This window comes from Cyanistes caeruleus, chromosome 20 (assembly GCF_971803275.1).
Source record: "Cyanistes caeruleus chromosome 20, bCyaCae1.hap1.1, whole genome shotgun sequence".
In the NCBI taxonomy this organism is placed as follows: Eukaryota; Metazoa; Chordata; class Aves; order Passeriformes; family Paridae; genus Cyanistes; species Cyanistes caeruleus.
The window spans coordinates 4549812-4568360 of NC_141720.1; the positions used below are offsets into that span (position 1 = coordinate 4549812).

The 18549-nt window shown below is 56.0% G+C and overlaps 3 protein-coding genes and 1 long non-coding RNA gene across 11 annotated transcripts in view; 3 read left to right on the forward strand and 1 right to left on the reverse strand.

Annotated features, from left to right (window-relative positions):
• The window catches only part of SH2D3C (SH2 domain containing 3C), a 24093-nt gene extending 14722 nt beyond the window's left edge, over nt 1-9371 (forward strand). For 4 of the 6 annotated variants that reach the window (XM_023938115.2, XM_023938117.2, XM_023938118.2 and 1 more), the window contains 9 exons: nt 2700-2828; nt 3117-3565; nt 5210-5334; nt 5603-6180; nt 6423-6538; nt 6714-6885; nt 7603-7714; nt 8328-8534; nt 8663-9371. In XM_023938115.2, the coding sequence (XP_023793883.2) occupies nt 2700-2828; nt 3117-3565; nt 5210-5334; nt 5603-6180; nt 6423-6538; nt 6714-6885; nt 7603-7714; nt 8328-8534; nt 8663-8838 (2064 nt within the window). In that variant the 3' untranslated portion in view covers nt 8839-9371. The remainder of the gene's footprint in view (nt 1-2699; nt 2829-3116; nt 3566-5209; nt 5335-5602; nt 6181-6422; nt 6539-6713; nt 6886-7602; nt 7715-8327; nt 8535-8662) is intronic. The other 2 variants (XM_023938116.2, XM_086857944.1) reach the window with 1 other exon arrangement.
• LOC111936959 (uncharacterized) overlaps nt 1-15370 on the reverse strand; it is a 22995-nt gene extending 7625 nt beyond the window's left edge. Inside the window, exons 1-3 of the long non-coding RNA XR_015278129.1 lie at nt 14956-15370; nt 14248-14430; nt 9150-9208 (exon numbers count right to left, since the gene is read on the reverse strand). This is a non-coding gene — a long non-coding RNA (uncharacterized LOC111936959). The remainder of the gene's footprint in view (nt 1-9149; nt 9209-14247; nt 14431-14955) is intronic.
• Nucleotides 10204-14806, forward strand: TOR2A (torsin family 2 member A). Its single transcript, XM_086857954.1, has 5 exons — nt 10204-10436; nt 10689-10954; nt 12041-12216; nt 12551-12678; nt 13241-14806. Exons 1-5 carry the CDS (start codon nt 10289-10291, stop codon nt 13483-13485), a joined length of 963 nt encoding a protein of 320 aa, XP_086714080.1. The 5' UTR covers nt 10204-10288; the 3' UTR covers nt 13486-14806.
• An 84-nt stretch (nt 15371-15454) lies between the features above and the next one.
• PTRH1 (peptidyl-tRNA hydrolase 1 homolog) lies at nt 15455-17967 on the forward strand. 3 transcript variants are annotated; one of them, XM_086857955.1, is made up of 5 exons: nt 15455-15593; nt 15986-16205; nt 16370-16469; nt 17100-17145; nt 17558-17967. In XM_086857955.1, exons 1-5 carry the CDS (start codon nt 15528-15530, stop codon nt 17741-17743), a joined length of 618 nt encoding a protein of 205 aa, XP_086714081.1. In that variant the 5' UTR covers nt 15455-15527; the 3' UTR covers nt 17744-17967. The 3 variants fall into 3 exon arrangements, with proteins under 3 accessions (XP_086714081.1, XP_086714082.1, XP_023793894.2); XM_086857956.1 differs by having other exon boundaries at nt 15455-15542; XM_023938126.2 differs by lacking the exon at nt 15455-15593 and having other exon boundaries at nt 15596-16205.
• Nucleotides 17968-18549: the final 582 nt, after the last annotated feature.

An 18549-nucleotide genomic window follows, 5' to 3' on the forward strand; every position in this document is an offset into this window, starting at 1 on the left:
ACACGGCCCTCCACGGCGCAGGGGACTTTTGTACCAAGGGCTCATGGACAGCCTGGTTCCCACACAGAAGGGTGAGCAGACAGGTGATTTTGGAAGCATGTTGGAGTAGCGTGAGACTCACAACAAGGACTGGTCTCAGTTACATCACACCAAGGAAAAGGGCTCCCCTGATCAGTCTCATGCTGCCTCCCCAGCTTCACAATCACTCCAAGCAGTGGCTGCTTGGTGGCCATGCAAATCAGGTGTGATTTCACTATCCAGGCAAGGAGCTGAAGGGACAGTACCCTCCACATAGCTGGAGGAAGTGCCTCCTGACACCCTCTGCTCACAACTGGGCTCCCTCCCCCATCTGCAAGATGCAAAACCTTCCTTGCCTCTCCCAAACCTCCTGTTCTCTCTTGCTAGCTTAGCTCATGGCTCCTGGCATGGATGCCAGCCAGCTGCTGCCCAAATCTGGGCTTGGAGACATCGGGCACTGCTCAGCTGGGCTGAATGTTTTTCTTACCCTGCACATTTGCATTGGGAGGATTTGGAGGAAAACCCAGATGTACAATGCTGAACAGAACAGGCACTAATCCCTGCTCCAGGGGTGGTGGGGGGAGAGCTGTAATCCAAACTGCTCCCAGCTCAGCTCTGATGGCTTTCACCTGCACAAACAGCAGAGGTTCCTGGGGGGTCCCTTTATGCCCCAGAGTTTGGGGGGAACCGTGTCACAGAGAGGGAGCTGTAGTCAAGGGTCTCTCACTACCCCTCGGCCAAGCCAGGTCTGCTCCGTGGCAATGGATTTGTCACCATGGAAACAGCATCTGCTCGGCCTGGGCCCCCCAGGAGGCAGCCGGACCCCTGCAGCATCCGCCAGCTACCATTTATTTTTAATCGGGCTCAGGAGCACCGTGTGGCTTTGTCTCCAGGAGGGCCCAGGGCAGCAGCAAGTGCTCAGCTCCCTGCAGCCCTTGGTCAGGGGGAGACAATCCACACATCCCTGCAGCTCCAGTCAACAGGACCCTCTCATAGGGAGAATAAACATGGTTCAATGAGCAAGTCAGAGTTCACTCCACACTGTTTTCATAGGCTGCTTCCCACCACCTTTGACTTGACAGGAGTTGGGAAGGGAGGAATAAAGGCATGTCCAGGCTGGTGAGGGCAGGCCCTAGAGAGCACAGTCCAGTGCACAGGCCCTTGGCCACCGCCTCTTCCCATCTCCCCAGGCTGGAGCAGGGTCCCTGGGACAGGGTCTTTGCCTGGTTTGGTGAATGCAGCTTCCTGGACGTATGGAACATCTCCTTTGGGGAAGGAGAGGCCTGGGGTCAGGGTCTTGCTGAGGGGTCCCAAGAACACTGCAAGAGCAGTGGCTACAGGGCAGGAGAGCAGCACAGTGCTCTACGCTTTCCCTTGCTCACACAAGCAAAGTAGAGGAGCAGAGGGAAGTGATATGGGACACAGAGGATGAGGCAGCAGGCAAAGAGGTCAGCTCCAAGGCAAGTCCCTTAGGTATTGGCATGGGGCTGCAGCCTGCTCTGGGGAACCAGCTGCCACACAAGGCCAGCCATGAATGCCAGCCTGCTCCTCTGGCAGTGCCAGAGCAGTGTCAGCAGGGCTTCAGGCCCATGCCTGTCCTGTGAGACAATACCAGAATCCTGCCCCAACAGGCACCAGGGAGCTGGGCCAGCCCTCACTGCCTCCTTACAACTGGCACTGCCATTGGAGGTGAGCCAGGCCACCCAGCCATCCTCGCTCATGGGAGCAGAGGAACAGGACACCCCAGTAACCCCATCCAGGCTTTTTAGTCCATGGCAGTGGCATACCTATCCCCCTCTCAGGACACCACACAGCTGGGATATGGAGGGAACCCAGGAGTTTTAGTTCCCGGGCCCTGCTCCATCATGCAGCTGTGTCAGTACCACAGCAGGATCACCTCAAAGCCACTGTGTCAACCAAGAAAACTGGCCTCATGTGAAGCACACAGGAACCCCAAACCTGTGCTTACATCCCCAAACATACACTGGCTCCATTATGCCAGCAGCTGCCCTCTGGGAACACTGGCCCAGCAGCAGGCAGGGAAGGAGGCAGGCAGGCTCCAGCCAGCAGACACATGGTGCCATCATCCCTTATCTCTCCAGGGGAAAGGAGCAGGCAAATTGCATCCTCCAGGCTCAGGTGCACCAGTGCTGGTGAAAGCTAATTTCTAAAAGCTAATTTCAATGCAGAAGGTTCCCTTTACATTTGTCATTACTATTTATGCTGCCATCAGGCTAAACACAGTGAGTTAACCCTTTGAAAGGGGAACTGTGGTAGATATTTAAAGGAGGAGCAGTAATTCAAGTTTCCTCCTGAAAGAGTGCTTCTCATGGTAGTTCAGCCCCAGACATATTTAAGGGGTTTTCTCCTGCCCAGCCACACTCAGCTCTTAGTTGGGATGGAGGGGCAGCACACCAGGCACAGAGTAGCCAGGCACAATCAGGACATGCCACCAGGAGACCCTCCAAGTGCTCCTGGTGACAGGACCTGGCCATCAACAGGCATGTTACCACATCCTTTGCCACAAGCAGTAATCCTCACACACAGCTGAGTTTCCTGGCCTTTGGGGACAGTTGTGCTCCTGGCAGGTGCCACAGTCCCCACGTGCAGATCCTGCCAGCCCTTCCCTCCCCAGTCCCTGCACTGCTGCACTGCCTGACACTCTCTCTTCTCCTGTACAGTTCTCCAAGGAGAAATACATCCTTGACTCATCACCAGAAAAGCTTCACAAGGAGCTGGAAGAGGAGCTGAAGCTGAGCAGCAGCGACCTGCGCAGCCATGCTTGGTACCATGGCCGCATCCCCCGGGAGGTGAGATGGGGAAGGTGGGTGGCTCTGGGCACCCTTTAGTTGGAATGCTGTGGGAGAACACTCTGAGGCCACACAGAACCAGCCTGTTCTCATGGGAAACATCTGGTCAAGGGCTTCATTAGCACTGAGCTGCCTGATTTTGCCACAGCAAATGCCCTCTTACGGCTCAGAGCTAGGGGCAAAAGGACCAACCAATGCCCCAAATAACACCCCCAGCAGAGCTTCCACTCATGCCCCGTGGTCCATCCAGCCTGGCTGTGGCTGAGCTGTGCCCTGTCCCCCCGACAGGTGTCTGAGAGCCTTGTGCAGAGGAATGGCGACTTCCTCATCCGTGACTCGCTCACCAGCCTGGGTGACTACGTGCTGACGTGCCGCTGGCGCAACGAGCCGCTGCACTTCAAGATCAACAAGGTGACAGTCAAGTCCAGTGATGGCCATACCCATGTCCAGTACCTCTTCGAGCAAGAGAGCTTTGATAATGTGCCTGCCCTTGTCCGCTTCTACGTGGGCAACCGCAAGGCCATCTCGGAGCAGAGCGGGGCCATCATCTACTGCCCCATCAACCGCACCTTCCCCCTGCGCTACCTGGAAGCCAGCTATGGGCTGGCCAACGGGAAGCATGGGGGATCCCACAGCCCCTCCACCCAGAAAGGGGGACACATCAAGAGGAGGAGCATCACCATGACAGACGGTCTGACCGCAGACAAGATCACCAGGGCTGAGGGGTGCCCAACCAGGTGAGCTTGCAGTCTCCATCCTAGCTCAGCTGAGCAGAGGATCAGCCTCCGGAATGAGGCAGGGCATGCTCAGTCACTGCTCTCTGAGCAGAGGTTGGGGATCAGGGATGGAAGAGGGAGACCAGCAGAGGCATGGGGGGAAGAACCAGTACTGAGCTGGAACTGGGGTTTTCTCCAGGCTGGCTGCCAGCCACGCTGAGCTACCACAGCAGACGCCCAGCGAGCAGACATGACTTTAGCATCGCAGGCCAGAAGCCAGAGAGTGTTTTACAATCACCCAGTCCAGGATTACCAGCATGTCAGGGCTTGTTAGAGCCATGGAGCTGAGCTTTCCCAGGCAAACATGAGAGGAGAGTCAGTCCCAGACACTAAGACAGCATTTGTTGTTTGGTTTTGAATGGCCCTTTTAGTTTCAGAGCCCTTTCCATTCAGCATTTGCAAGGAGTTACCAAGCAGAGCTGAAAGCCTGATGGGCAGGAGGAGACTGATGAGTCTGTGCTGATGGAGTCTGCACAGACCCTGGATCACAGCCTTTGCAAAACTGAGCTGTTCACATTAACCCTGGCCAGCTGGGCTTCTCCAGAGGTGGAGGAGGAGCTGGGCCAGCCCTCCTGGGGCTGTATGGCTCACTTTGTATGTCTCACTTTTGGCAGTCCCAGGCTGCCCAGAGCCCTGCAGGGAAGGCAGGGCCGCACACATATCCTCATATGCAACAGCCAAGGGCAGACCCATCTACCCCTGCCTCCAGCAGGACACAGCCTGTTAAGCCAAGCTGCTTTCTCACCACCCTGACCTTCTGAGCCCAAGGGCAGGGTCAGAATCCACCAGCAGAAAACAGGCAACCAACTGTTATGGCTGGGAAAACACTCAGACTTCCAGAAGAGTATGCATTTCCAGAAGAAGAGCCCAGATCTATCAGTCTTTCCTCATCACTCATATTTTCCCTAAACCCCTTATCACCACCACTGCTGTCCCATCCTCCTCCCACTGCTGAGGCACAGTGTTCCAAGACCAAACACATCACAGCAGCGCAGCCCTCACCCACAGCAGGGAGGGCAGTGAATTACTTGCAACTCCTTGCAATCCTCCGTGCACTGAGCATCTTTTGCAGCTCTGTTGGCACATTGTTGCTTGTTATGTAACTTCCCAAATCCCATTTCTAGGTGCTTTTCAGCTTTGGGTCAGAGCAACAGTTCACCTAACCAGCTCAACACAGTTCCCAAGTAGAAATAGAATAACACAGTGTAAGATACCACTTTCCAGCACAACCCTGGAAAACTACTGTCTGTGCCTTCTTTGCTAGATTCCTGCAGCACCCTGGAGTGGGACCAAATCCATCCCATCCCAAATACCTTGGCATGGCATACTGTTGCATTGCTCTGCTCTCCTCTGTAGGACCAGGGTCCCTGCAGGCAGGTCTGTCTCTGATTTGTGGGGGTCAGTGGGTAGTGACCCCTTCTGCTCCCAGCTGCTGCTGCTGGGACTGCCTGCTCACTGCTCCAGCTGAGCTTGTTATGGGTAGTTGTGGAAGGAGGTGATGACCCAAGGGAGGTGTTGGGGGCAGCAAACCCTCATCCCAGCCCCTCTGTGCTTGCCTGGGCCCTGCTTTAAGGGACTAACCTGTGCCCTCTGCCTCCTTCCCAGCGTGTCCCTGCCCCACCATAGAGACATCATTCGCAACTGTGCTGTCAGTGTGGACCAGATCCAAGACCTGCACTCCCCGATGTCCCCCATCTCTGAGAACCCAGCATCACCTGCCTACAGCACAGGTAGGTATTGTGCCTCCATCCCTCTGGGGCTGTGGATCAGCCTGGACTTGGCACTGCTGTGATGCAGGGACCTGAGGAGGGGGACTTCAGGGACAGAACCTCAGCCAGTCCTCGGCTGCATCGTTGTGCAGCTGTCCTGGGACCAGGTTGTTCTGTTTTGGCAGAGGGGTTTTCCCCTGAGCCCCATGTCCCTGGGCTGCTGCATCTGCAGTCCCTATGTGTGTGTGCACCCTCAGGCTTTGATAAGTGTCTCCTCTGCTCCCTACAGTCACACGGCTAAAGCCACACGCCTGCCAAGCATCTGGAATCACTCCAGCCTCTCCAGTCATAAGAAGGTCCAGCGAACCCCAATTGTGCCATGGGAACAACAGCAAACCCCTTCCAGACCCTGCCCACAGCTCCCATTCAACTCCCTGCCATGGGTACGCCCGCGCCTCCCCCTCTCCCTCCGTGAACAGCTACAGCGACCCGGACACGGGGCACTACTGCCAGCTGCACCCCACCTCACCCATCAGCAGGGACCGGCCAGCCCATGACACCAAGCAGCTACCAACAAAGAGCTACGTGGAGAGGCTAAAGGTGGAGGAAGGACAGAGAGGGACTGTGGAGAACAGCTCTGGGGAAGCAGAGGCAGGGCAGAGGCTGAAAGCAGAGCTGGACTTCATGGGCTTTGTGCCCCCCACTATGGAAACAACCTCCTCCTTCAACCCTGCTGCCTTCCAGTCCTTGCTCATCCCACTGGATAACAAACCTCTGGAGATGACTGTGCTAAAGAAAGTCAAAGAGCTGCTGGCAGAGGTGGATGTGAAAACACTGGCCAAACACATCACCAAAGTGGACTGCCTGGTACGGCCAGGGCCTGGAGGGAGGGATGGGCACTGCTGCCCTCCGACTGATCTGGGTTGGCAGGGATTAGTGCATCCCTGAACATCAGGCAGCCCCTGAGCATTGGAGCATCCCTGCTGGGCTCTCCTGTGGTATATCGGCCAGGGCAGGCAGAGGCTGGGCTGGGGCAAGAGGCTGCCCAAGGACACTTCAGCCTCTCCTCAATTAACAAAGATCTAATCAGCTTTCACCTTCCTTGCCAGGTTGCCCGGATATTGGGTGTCACAGTGGAGATGCAGCAGCTCATGGGGGTGAGCTCTGGCATGGAGCTGCTCACCCTTCCCCACGGCCACCAGCTCCGCCTGGACCTGCTGGAACGGTACGGCACAGCATGGCCAAAATGAGCCCACTGGGTTGCCCTGCACGGCCTGGTCCAGCTCCCCAGGGTGTTTCCAGCCTGGCACAGGGGAGGGGAGAGGAGGAGCCCTGTCTAAGCCCACAGAGCATCCCCTCTCCCTGTGCTGACCATGCTCTGTGTCTTGCCCCCTTGGCAGGTTTCACACCATGTCCATCATGATCGCTGTGGACATCTTGGGCTGCACAGGCAGCACGGAGGAGCGGGCAGCCCTACTCCACAAAACCATCCAGCTGGCTGCCGAGCTGAAGAGCACCATGGGGAACATGTTCAGTTTTGCAGCTGTAATGAGCGCCCTGGAAATGACACAGGTACAGGGACACTCCTTTAGTCCTCACGGCCTGGGCTCAGCCCCTTGCTCAAAATGCATCCCTCTCCCTGTGTCCTGTAGGCTCCAAGAGTCATTGGGATGGGTGAGAGGGGAAAATGCCCCGGGTAGGAGGTAAGGGGCCACATCCGCTGGGATGCAAGTAGGGAAGGGGAAGAGCCATCCCCTCCACAGAGCAGACAGCCTAGTCCCGCCAGGATCCAATTGTTTTTCCGTGGTTGGGCTTTTTGTTTTGTGCTGGGCTGTGTTCCTTGGAGGAAATGAATCTGCCCTCCGGTACAATACAAATCAGTCTCAAGGCTGTGGCAGCAGCATCTCCGGGCCACACTGCTCCCTTTGGAAGATGAAAGGAGATTAAAATTCAATTTTAAATCAAGCCCAGCTGGGAAGTCTTGCTTCCTGCTTGCACAAAGGAGGTGGAATGGCTGCCCCCTCCCTGCATCTCATCTTCAAGGCCACTGCGACGCAGGGAAGTTGCTGTCCTGGGGCACGGGCAGGGGGAGAAATGCTAAGCCCAGCCTCAGTGCCAGAGCTGTGCTGTGTCTGGCCACGAGCATTGGTGGAGGAGGCTGGTTTTTGGGAGCAGCAGGCATTGTTGTGTGCAAGGCTGGGGACTATGGCTCCAGGGTCAGGCTGTTCTCCCTGGTGCCTGGAAGTTGTGCTGCCCGCCGCACCTTCTACCTGCCCCATCTCCTTTCAGATTGCCCGGCTGGAGCAGACCTGGATGGTGCTGCGGCAGCGGCACACAGAGGGTGCAATCCTCTATGAAAAGAAGCTTAAGCCATTCCTGAAGAGCCTGAATGAAGGGAAAGGTAACAGGAGCAACTCCCCTTGTCTCAGTTGCTTTCTCCTTCCCACTTTTGTCTGGGCGTGGTGTCACTGTTTGAGAGCTCTGACCCTCTCTCAGCTAGTGCCCGACATGCTCTGGCTGCTGAACCACCCCAGCACTCGGCAGAGCCCGTCTGGCCTCGTTTGCTCCTTCCTTCCCAAGGAAGCATTTCATAACTAAATAAAACCAGCAGCTGAGCCAAACCATCGTGCTCACATGGCAGTGAGTGCCAAACCAAGGGACAGGGCAGCCAGTTGGAAAGATGAAAAGCCATGTGTCTCTAATGGCTGCTGCCCTGTGGTTTGCAGAAACCTGCTCCTCATTGCAGCCCCAGGAAATGCAGCCTGAGCATGGCCATCAGATTTCCCTTCCCAGCACAGCCAGAAACCCTGGCTGGGAGGAGCTGGTGTTGGACAAGGCAATGGCCCCAGGCACAGCGATCGAATAGACACAGCAGCTGCTGTGTCCAGCTGAGCCTTAAAGCCTCTCCTGGGAGCACGGTGGCAGGCTGGTGTCATGAGAACTCCACAGGGAGATGGGGAGGGGGACACAGGGTCATGGGGCCATGCAGGGTCCTAAGAGTGCCTTCTCCCCAGAAGGGCCGCCGCTGACCAACACCACCTTTCCCCACATCATACCCCTTGTGACTCTCCTGGAGCGGGATGAGGCTCTCACGGAAAGCCCCGAGCCCTGGGAGGCCACCGACAACGGCGTGGAAGTGGTCATGGCCCACCTGGAGGCAGCACGGATGGTGGCTCACCATGGTGGGCTCTACCACACCAATGCTGAGGTGAAGCTGCAGGGTAAGCAGTAGGGACAGCAGAGCCCTTTTCCCTCTGCCACATTCCCAGTGTGCAGCTCCAGCACCAGGATGGAGCATCCCACAGGTGCTGGGGATCCCATCCCAGGGAACTGACTGTCCCTCTTGCAGGTTTCCAGGGCAAAGCGGAGCTGCTGGAAGTCTTCAGCACCGAGTTCCAGCTGCGACTGCTCTGGGGCAGCCGTGGGGCTGAGAGCAGCCAGGCTGAGCGCTATGAGAAGTTCGACAAGGTCCTCACTGCCCTGTCCCACAAGCTGGAGCCAGCGGTGCGCTTCAGCGAGCTGTAACCCTCCCCAGGCCCTCGGAGACCCCTAACTCCCAGCCTGCATCCCACCAGTGGCTGTGGGCCAAAGGAACGGACCAGGCACTCAGCATCAGGAGGAGAAGAGATGGCCCAGAAAGGCACTGGGGCACAGGCTGGCAATTTTGAGACAAAGAGGAGGAAAAGCAGCCACCTCAAATCTACCACCCACCTCTTCAGGACACAAGCCAGGGGTCTGCACTGCTACTCTGAAGAGTGGGGACAGTGTCTGGGCAGGCCACCACCAGCCTCCACACCCAGCCCTGCTGAGGTCCATGACTACATGGTGCCGCTCACCTCACTCTTTCGTTTTGTTTTTTTCCATCTCCGTCTTGCCCACAGCTGCTGGATCCTGTCTGTAAATATATTTTCACGATTACTTCTTGATGTACAGAGTTGTGAAGGACGGTCCTTGTTGTAAATAATTAGGCTTATTCATTTTGTCATGTAAATACATGTACATATCTCATGGGTTTGGTTCTTACATACAATAAACTTTTATCCCGTTCCTCAAGGGGACCCCCTGTCCTGTGGGTGTCCTTTAAAGGAGCCCCCTGGGGGAGGAGAGCGTGGGAAGGGCTGAATGAACCATCATGCTCAACCTGGCCCAAACAGGTCCCAGACCCCATGGTTCCCCAGTGACAGCTCTTCTGAGGAGGGCTGTGTGATGTCACAGAAATACAAAATGGTTTGGGTTGGAAGGGAACTACAATGGGGTCATCTGGTCCCCAGCTCCCTGTGGACTCCACGCCCTCTCTGGACAATCTGTTCCAGTGTGTGGTCACTGCACAATAAAGAAGTTTTACCTTGTGTTCAGGTGGAACTTCCTGGGCATTGGTTTGTACCCATTGCCTCTTGTCTGCAGCACTACTGAGCAGAGCCTGATCCATCTTCTTGGCACCCCCACTTAGGTGTATATATATATATATATATATATATAAAAATATATATAAAGCTGAGCAGAGATGCAGCTTTATATATATAAATATATTAATATATATATATATATATATATTACCAGCTGTAAATGCTCTTCCTGATCCACCCCAGGATCCCACCGGCCTTGTTAGCCCTCAGGGCGCACTGCTGGCTCACAGGCAGGACCCGCAGTCCTTTCCTGCAGAGTTGCTTTCCGTGTCAGCCCCCAGCTGGGGGCCTGAACCGGTGTTCAGGGTTGCTCCTCCCCAAGTGCAGGGCCCTGCATTTGCCCTTGCTGAATTTTAGGTTGTCCTCTGCGAGAGGCTCCCGGGTCCCCAAGGCACGAGGGGACAGGGGGCACAGGGACCCTGCCCAGTGGGGGGCGGGGCTATGCGGGCCAGACCACGCCCCCTCGCTACATGGCCACGCCTCTTTCCCGGTGCATCGGTTTTCTGTCCCGCCTCCGCGCGGGGCGCGCTGGGAGTTGTAGTGCGGGCGGTGCGGGAGCCGCGGCCGCCATGGCCCCCGGAGCGGCCCCAGCCCCTGTCCGGGTCCTGCTGGTGCTGCTGGCGGCCGCCGCCCGCCCCGCCGCCGCCTGGGACCTGTGGGCGCTGCGCTGCGGCTTCTCGGCGGACTGCGAGTGCGGCTTCGGGCCCGACCTGCGCGGTCAGCGGGAGCGGCCGGCTGGGAAGGGGGTCTGGGGGGACCCTCGGGGGGCGGGGGGCGCGCAGCCGCCGAGGCCGGGAGGCAGCAGGCGAGGGGATTCCGTGAGCCAGCGCGTCTCCAGGAGAGCCTTCCCGGCGGGGTCTCTCGGCCGTGCGGCAACCGGGGATGAGAGGGCCCCGCGGGGTGGTTCCCAGGGACGGGATGAGCCATGACAACCCGCCTTCTCAAAGTCCTGGTTTCACCTCCTTTCAGGTCTGGAGTTTGACTTGGCCACGAATCTGGTGGGGCAGCCCCTGGTGAGGCAGCAGGTGATGAAGGGCGTGAGGGAGTTCCTGGAGAACCCGAATCCAGTGAAACCCCTCGTGATGTCCTTCCACGGCTCGACAGGAACAGGCAAAACCTACGTGAGCTCCATGCTCATCCGCTACCTCTTCCAGAGGGGGCTCCAGAGCCCCTATGTTCACCACTTCTCCCCCATAGTGCATTTTCCCCACGCTGAGCAGATAGAGCAGTACAAGGTAAGGGACGCCGCTCAGCAGTGCCACTTAAATGGGGGGTTTTGTCTATGTCTGTCTTGATCCTCAGTACATATGCATTCAAGCTGTTTCTCGAAGTGAAGTAGGAATAAAAGCTCTTTGTTTTACCCTCCCAGACAAACATAGCTGAGTGAGTAGCTCCATACACTGGCTGAAGGATCCACTAGTAAATGCAATATACTCAGTTATTACTTTTGTCCTGTCCACAGCAGTCCTTGCCCTGATCATATTCTCATTCTTAAATATTTACACAGCTCTTTGAAGGCACAAACAAAAGTGCTTGGCTTAGATGAAAGGCACTAAAATTTCCCCATTGCTTTCCAAATAGCCTGATGGCTATAAAAACCTGCATATCACTAGACTTGTAATCCCTGCTCGGAGAGCATACAGCTCCCTAACAGCAGCTCCAGACTCTCCATGGTGCCATTCTGTCTCTTAGAGCTCAGAAAAGAGAGAAATCAAAATGCCAGATTCTCAGCAGAATGGGGATTCAGCACACCTGGACCTTTAGTATCTGGGTGTTTGGAGAAGTTATTTGTTGCATTGTGTCCTTAGAGGAAATGCTTTTGGAAAAGTAAATCCCTTCCTGGCTGAAGTGCTTCAGATAGGAGTTACACGTGCCCCCAGGCAATGTGAGTGGTTTTGTGTGGGCTGGGAAGTACCTTCAGCCATGATAAAGAGCTGTTCTGGGTCAGTGCAGGCACATGTTTCTGCATCAGAACTGGAGCTGGCAAGAAGCTGAGAACTGTGTAGATACAACAGGGAATGAGAAGAACGTGGGGAGCTGTAGGAGTCTGAATCTCCAGTGTGCTGCTTCCTCCTTTAAGTCTGTAATAAAAGACCTACCACGGGCTAAAAAAGCTGGTAAACAGCCACTGTGTGAAACCCAGAATAAAGGGGCCTCCCCAGCACTGGGTTTTTGAGCTCCAAGTGTGTGGTGCTGTGCAGGGACATGCTGCTCTCAGCACCTTTGGCTCTGCTTGAGCTCCTGACTCAGCCTTCACTCTGGGGCGCTTGAGCCTTCCTCGCCATCTCACTGCCTTACAACTTGGTGGGTGTTTTTCCTAGGAAAGCCTGAAGCGCTGGATCCAAGGGAACTTGACAAACTGTGGACGGTCAGCGTTTCTCTTCGATGAGATGGACAAGATGCATCCAGGCCTGATTGATGTCATCATCCCATTCCTGGGACCCTCATGGGTTGTGTACGGGACCAACTACCGCAAAGCCATCTTCATCTTCATCAGGTGAGAGAGGCCTCTCCATGGGGCCTTCCAGCTCACTGCTGCTCATTTGGGCAGAGGTCGCACCTACTTCAGGGCACACACTTCTTTTGCCTTTCCTTCTCCAAGACTTGAGCCTCTACAAATGCCAAGAGATGCTATCTCACTGTGAACAGACGGATCTGGAGAGTGTGAAAAAGCCTCCTCTGCATGTTATTTGGCTGCCTCTTCAGGAGTTATTTTGGGCCAGGCAACTGGGAGCTTCTGGCTTGCACTCTGCAGGCTGGTGGGTGTCAGGTGCCACCTGAGACACCATTTTCCTGGCTACACACTGGATAAGCCTCTCATTCTTGTGCAGCAATGCAGGAGGAGAGCAGATCAACAACGTGACATTGGCTCTGTGGCGTGCCCGCAAGGACCGGGAGGAGATCAGCTTGCAGGACCTGGAGCCAGCCATCTCCAAGGCTGTGTTTGAAAACCCTCAGAGTGAGTCCATGGAGCTGAGCTCCTCCTGTAGCCCCACAGCCCAGCACAGACAGCCAGGCCTGTTCTAGGAAGCCACCCACACCACTTGCCACCTGCCAGGCAGCCAGAAAGGGACAAGGGGGTTTTGAGGGATTGGAACTGTGATCCCCTTGAGGTTTCCTGGCGAAGGGAACCATCTTCTGAGCCAGCAGACCTGTTGCCATAGTTAGCAAAGTTCTTCGGAGACAAGGTATATTTGCAACTGGGCCTGGCAGACAGCACAGCACACTTGCCAGAACAGCACCGAGCTGTATCAATCCCTACTGCCTGCCTGGATCTCTGTGCTCTGACCTTAGCACAGGGAGCAGAGCTTAAATTCTGACTAGACAAGCTAAATCACCCCATTCCTGGAGAACAAGTCTGGTTGGGGGGGAGGTGACAACTGATGGGTTCAGCCCTCTCCTTATACAAAACCAGCAAGATCTCTCTTCAGCAGAGTATTTTGGCTTCACACACAGCTCTTTGAATTGCAGGGACTGCAGAGACTCTGAATTTAAAACCTTCTCTTCTTTTCCTTGTGCAGGTGGCTTCTGGAAATCTGGGATCATTAATGAACATCTCATTGATTTTGTTGTGCCTTTCCTCCCACTGAAGCACCACCACGTAAAGCAGTGTGTCGTCAGTGAGCTTGTCCAGCAAGGCCTCGAGGTACGCCCAGGTGTCGTCCAGGAAGTGGCTGACAGCATCCCCTACTTCCCAGAAGAAGAGAAATTATTCTCATCAACAGGCTGCAAAACAGTGGCCTCTCGCATCAGTTTTTTCTTCTAGTCACTGGCAAGGGCCTCTCTCAGATCCACATGGAGCTAGAAAGCACTCAGGGCTGGTGGGATGAGCAGTGGGAATGGTGTGTCACTCTCCACAGCATAAGTGCTCTCCTGCTGAACTCTCTGCAGCCCCAAGGAGTCAACTGCAGGATGCAGCTGCAGGACCAGGTGCAAATTATGTGATTTAAAGCACTTTACTAATTCACTATTGGCCAGGTAAGGGTGGATCCACCACCTGAGACATCTGTGATGACATGGGGAAGATGCTGAGAGGGTCTACAGTGTCAGGGAGGTTCTCACCCTGTCAACAGCACCTTCCTGCAGCTCTCCCCTCTTCTGGCAGCTGTTGATACCCAATACATTAAGATTCTGAGCCTACAGAATAATACTTCTTTACAGCATTTTAACAGTTTTTTTAAAACCTTTTTAAGCTTAGCTGTGCCTCAGCTCCTTGGCACAATGTGAGTACTGGTGCTGACTCCTGTGAACACCTCAACACGGCAACAAAGTTTTCAAGGAAGTTTTAGAGCCACCCACATTCCAGTTTCTTTTCACTGTGAATAGGTGCTGGTAGGGACCAGCTTCAACTCCAAGTGAGGGGGACAATGTGAGAGAGGGCAGCACCTGGTCTGCCATGAGCCAGGCTCCCCTACAACCCCTTCATCCATCTCCCCTAAAGGCCAAAGGATTTCCCTGTAGCAAACCAGGAAAACAACAACAAAAGACTTCTTGCTTGTTTTAGCAGACATGAAGAATCTCATCCTACCTCCAGGGGATCCCACAGTGCTGCTAACGGTTTTGAAAATTCCTTTCATTCAGTGATGGTTTCTACAGCAGAGTTGGTGCTATGAGCTCTGGAGCTCCTTGTACATCTGTCTGCTGGTCAGACCTTGCAGGCTTTGGCTGGGCCAGCACCCGTTCAGCTTCTGAGGATGTCACAATGGGGGACCTGGGGACAAGTCAGGGAAGATTAATGCTCCAGGCTGCCAAGCATGGGATGCACAGTCTGACTTTTGCCCAGATTTTAATAGCCTCTGTGCTGTTATGGAATAAGAGGTCAGAGGAACCAGAGTAATTCACTAGCCAGGAACAACCTGCTTAAGGGATGGGTGTAGGGAAACTTTGCAAAGCTTCCAAAGCTCTGCTTGTATGGAAATGAGCTGCCAGTGCTTGGGACCATTCCAGCTCCAGGCCCTGAGCTTTGGGGATTTTAGACACCACCCAAAGGCTGCACAGGAGCTGGCCCAAAGACAAATGTAAAAATTCTGCCTCTTCCAAAAATATGATGCATTTCTAATTTTAAAATAAATCTTTAAATAATTAAACAGTTGAGGTCTTTACATGGATTCCTGACTGCAGGTAGTGTGGAAGGACCTGGAAGATGAGCAATTTCACAGTGATGTGCTGCTGGGCTGGGGAACTGTCACAGTGACCTGGAAGAAAACTCTGCCCTGCTGGCAGGGTGAGGACCCACCTGAAGGGCTGAAGGATGGTTTGGGGAAGGTGAGGAGCGATGTGTTTCCCCATCCAGCTGTATCCCAAGGGTCAGCATATGAGTGGAGATGAAACGGGCACAAACACACAAAACACGAGACCCAGTCCTGGGTATTCACTGGTCCTGCAAGTCCCTCGGGGATCCTCTGCAGAGCCTCTCTCTGCTCGAGGGGGTTCCCAGGCTGCGGCCTCCAGTAACTGCCCGTTAACGCGCTTCGCCGTCCTCACCACGACCACGTCTAGGACCAGCCGGCCTGCAGGGCATTATCGCAGCGGCGACACCGCCCCCGACACCGCGACACAGCCCCCGACACCGCCCCGCCACTGCCTCCGACACCGCCCCGCCACTGCCTCCGACACCGCCCCGCCACTGCCTCCGACACCGCCCCGCCACTGCCTCCGACACCGCCCCGCCACTGCCTCCGACACCGCCCCGCCGCCCGCTAGAAAGATGGCGGCTCTGCCCGTAACCAAGATGGCGGCGGGGGCGAGGCGATGCGGGCGTGACGTCGAGCAGCGCGTGGGCGTGACGTCACGCGGGCAAGGAGGGCGATGCTGGCGGCGGAGGTGGCGGGGCGCGCGCGAGCGCTCGTGGGGCGGGCGGGGCCGCGCGCCATGGTGAGGGCGGGGGGGGAGCGGGGGCAGCGAGGCTGTGAGGGGAGCGCTGGGAGCCGGACTGTGAGGGGAACGGGGGAATCGGGGGAACGGGACTGTGAGGAGAACAGGGTGGCTCAGGACTGGGAGGCGAAAAGAGGGAGCGGGGCTGTGAGGGCAGTGCCGGGGAAGATCAGATCATGGGCGAGCACCGGCGCGATCAGAGCTGTGAGGGAGGCACCGAGGGAAGACGGACTGAGGGGAATGCTGTGGAGATTGAGGCTGTGAGGACCCAGCCAGCTGTGGGAAACCGGAGGGAGCGGGTCTGAGACATGCTGAGGGAGCGGATCAGGCCCGTGCAAAGACCAGGGGCCTCATGGTGGCCTGACAGTGCCCTGTTGACACCCGTCACACAGGTGGCTGGCCTGGGCAACTATGGGCTGTGGGGCACACGGCACAGTGTGGGCATGGAGGTGCTGGACCGGCTGGCCCGGCAGCTGGCTGTGGCTGAGGGCTGGCGAGTGGACAAGCGGTGCTGTGCTGATGTGGCCCTGGCCACAGCCCATGGCCGGGAGCTGGTGCTGCTCAAGCCGCGGAGGTTCATGAACCTCAATGGGCTCAGCGTCGCCAGTGCTGGTGAGCAGTTGGATCAGCCCCAAAGCTTCTGTTGCCACCAGCCCCCTATGACAGCCCTGCTGTTTCCCTGCCCTCCACAGCTCCCTACAACCCCACCCTGCAGAGTCAGGGCCTGGTGAGTCTGTCTCCCCCTCATTTTTTGGGCTGTATTTCTGCTTTCAAAGCTGAGATCTACAGTCTTGGCCCTGAAGATATTTACCTGGTTCACGACGACCTGGACAAGGCCCTGGGCAAGGTGGCAATCAAGCTGGGAGGCAGCGCAAGGTAGGGGTAGCCCCAGCTCTCTGATTGTGTGAGCTCGTTTGAGGCTTTAACATGCCCATACAGGCTCATGGGCTGTTCTTGGCCCCATCCCACCAGCCTTGTAATGTTTCAGCTCTTGTCCTGGGCTTGATCCATTTTAGAGGCAACAGCTGGCTGTTTGGGCAGCCTCCCAGTTCCTGCCCTGGCAGGGAGGGCAGGGAGCCTCCTGGAAGCGGCTATGGGCTGGATTCAGCCCATTGACAGCACCACATGGGCTTTTTATAGCACTCTGCCTCCACTGTGCCTGCCTAGTGCCAGCTTCTGGGGCAGGCTGCAGATATTTAACCTAGGAAAGCTTCCACTGCAGGATGGGGCAGGTACAGTGCTGGGCCCCAGTGCTCAGTCACACATGCACCAGCTGCGACAAGAGCTGACAGACACAGAATGTGCTGTCCTGCCCCTGCTTCCCTCAAACTCCCAGCCAACAGCTCTGAGCCCCCCGGGCTGGATGTTCCTGCAGAACTAGGACATGGGGACTGCAGTCCTTGGCTGGGACCACATTCCCACATTCCTGCAGCAGGAGACCCCAGGGCTATACAGAGGAGGGGGTGTCTCTTACAGACTAACTGTGGCTTTTCTTTCTTTCCCAAGGGGACACAACGGAGTCCAGTCCTGCATCAGTGCTTTGCACTCTAGTGTGAGTGGGACTCAGTGGAACGGGATCAATCCTGTGCCCCCCTTAATGCATGGCTTGTTTCCTCCACTCCCATTTTTCTGATTTCCCTCAGAAAAGCCCCTGCTCCCTTTCCCCTCCTTTTCTTCCTCCCCTTCTTCCCGGAGGGCTGTTGTCTGTTTGGCCGCCATGGAGGACATGGAAACAATTAACTTGAGTGGCTTCTGCCAGGTCTGGCAGGAGCCTGGGATCTCGGCACAGCACAGCAAAAGCCTCTTCCAAAATTATGTTTCTTGGAGCAAGCACTCAAAACCACCTGGAAAACATGAGGAGCTGCTCTCTTGCTGCCCTGCCCCACTCTCAGCACTGTCACCTTGCCTAACTCTGTCTGAATGCTTGAGGGGAAGCTCCCCCAGCTCTTTTCCTTCCTCCCCAGGAGATGACCCGGCTCAGGATCGGCATCGGGCGGCCAGAGGGTGATGTGACAGTGTCCAACTATGTCCTGTCTCCGTTCACCGCTGGGGAGCGGGAGAAGCTGGAGCAGATCCTGGTCCAGGCAGTGACCTGCCTGCTGGAGCACATCCAGAGCCGAGTGCCTACAGAGCCAGGGGACAGGGGCTGACACAAACCCCTGGGGACCCTTGTGGGATGGACAAGGGTGCTGCAGGTGCTCTGGAGTGACCGTGGTGCGGAGCAGAGCTGGCCCAGATGGGCAGCCTGGCTGGGCGCTGGGGCAGCCTCCTTCCCTACACCAGTCCAGGCAGTTCATGTCCCACTTGAGTCCCTGCAGAGGCTCCATACCTCAGTTTGGCACAGAAATTAAATAAAACCTCATCCTGACTCTGACCTGCTCCTGCCTCTCTTCCATGCGCCACCTGCTTGGGTTGTCCTCGGCACTGCAGCTCAAATTCATGTTCCCATCCCTGTTCAACCAGCACGGTCTGGAGGGAGGCTTCTAGTGAGAAATGGGGAGCAATAAGAGCTACTTCTGTAGAGTCCAAAGGCACTTCAGCTTTGTTGAGAAACTGACAAGCACAAAGAGCCTGGAATCTCATAGCGTGCTGCTCCCACTGAGCTACAGCAAGTTTTAGGGCTGGCCTCACAGTTTTTGAGTTCAGTGGTTTTGGCCAGTACTGCGGAGTTTCCAACAGCTGCAGGAGTTCTGGCTTCCCACAGACCCGTTGCAGGTCTCATGGTGGAGAGGGCAGACTGAGGCAGTGTGTCCTCACCACTGCTGTGTCCCAGAGTCCTGGGCTGTGCCAGCATGTTGTGCCCAGCTCTGTATCCCACAAATGAGACACCCAGCAAAGGCAGCTCCTCGCTTGCATCCCAGCAGGCACTAGAACAAGCACTGGGACACGTGCTGGCTGACATATACCACAGTGTTGCTGCTGCTGCTTTCATCCTCTGCTCCAGCTGGCACCAGAC

Excerpts from the sequence above, each read along its gene's own strand:
- TOR2A (XM_086857954.1), top strand. The coding sequence starts at position 10,289 with ATGGCCCCCGGAGCGGCCCCAGCCCCTGTCCGGGTCCTGCTGGTGCTG. Across the intron at positions 10,955-12,040 it reads AGCAGATAGAGCAGTACAAG|GAAAGCCTGAAGCGCTGGAT; the intron begins GTAAGGGACGCC and ends TGTTTTTCCTAG. Across the intron at positions 12,217-12,550 it reads GCCATCTTCATCTTCATCAG|CAATGCAGGAGGAGAGCAGA; the intron begins GTGAGAGAGGCC and ends ATTCTTGTGCAG.
- PTRH1 (XM_023938126.2), top strand. The coding sequence starts at position 15,902 with ATGCTGAGGGAGCGGATCAGGCCCGTGCAAAGACCAGGGGCCTCATGG. Across the intron at positions 16,470-17,099 it reads AAGCTGGGAGGCAGCGCAAG|GGGACACAACGGAGTCCAGT; the intron begins GTAGGGGTAGCC and ends TTCTTTCCCAAG. Across the intron at positions 17,146-17,557 it reads TCAGTGCTTTGCACTCTAGT|GAGATGACCCGGCTCAGGAT; the intron begins GTGAGTGGGACT and ends CTTCCTCCCCAG.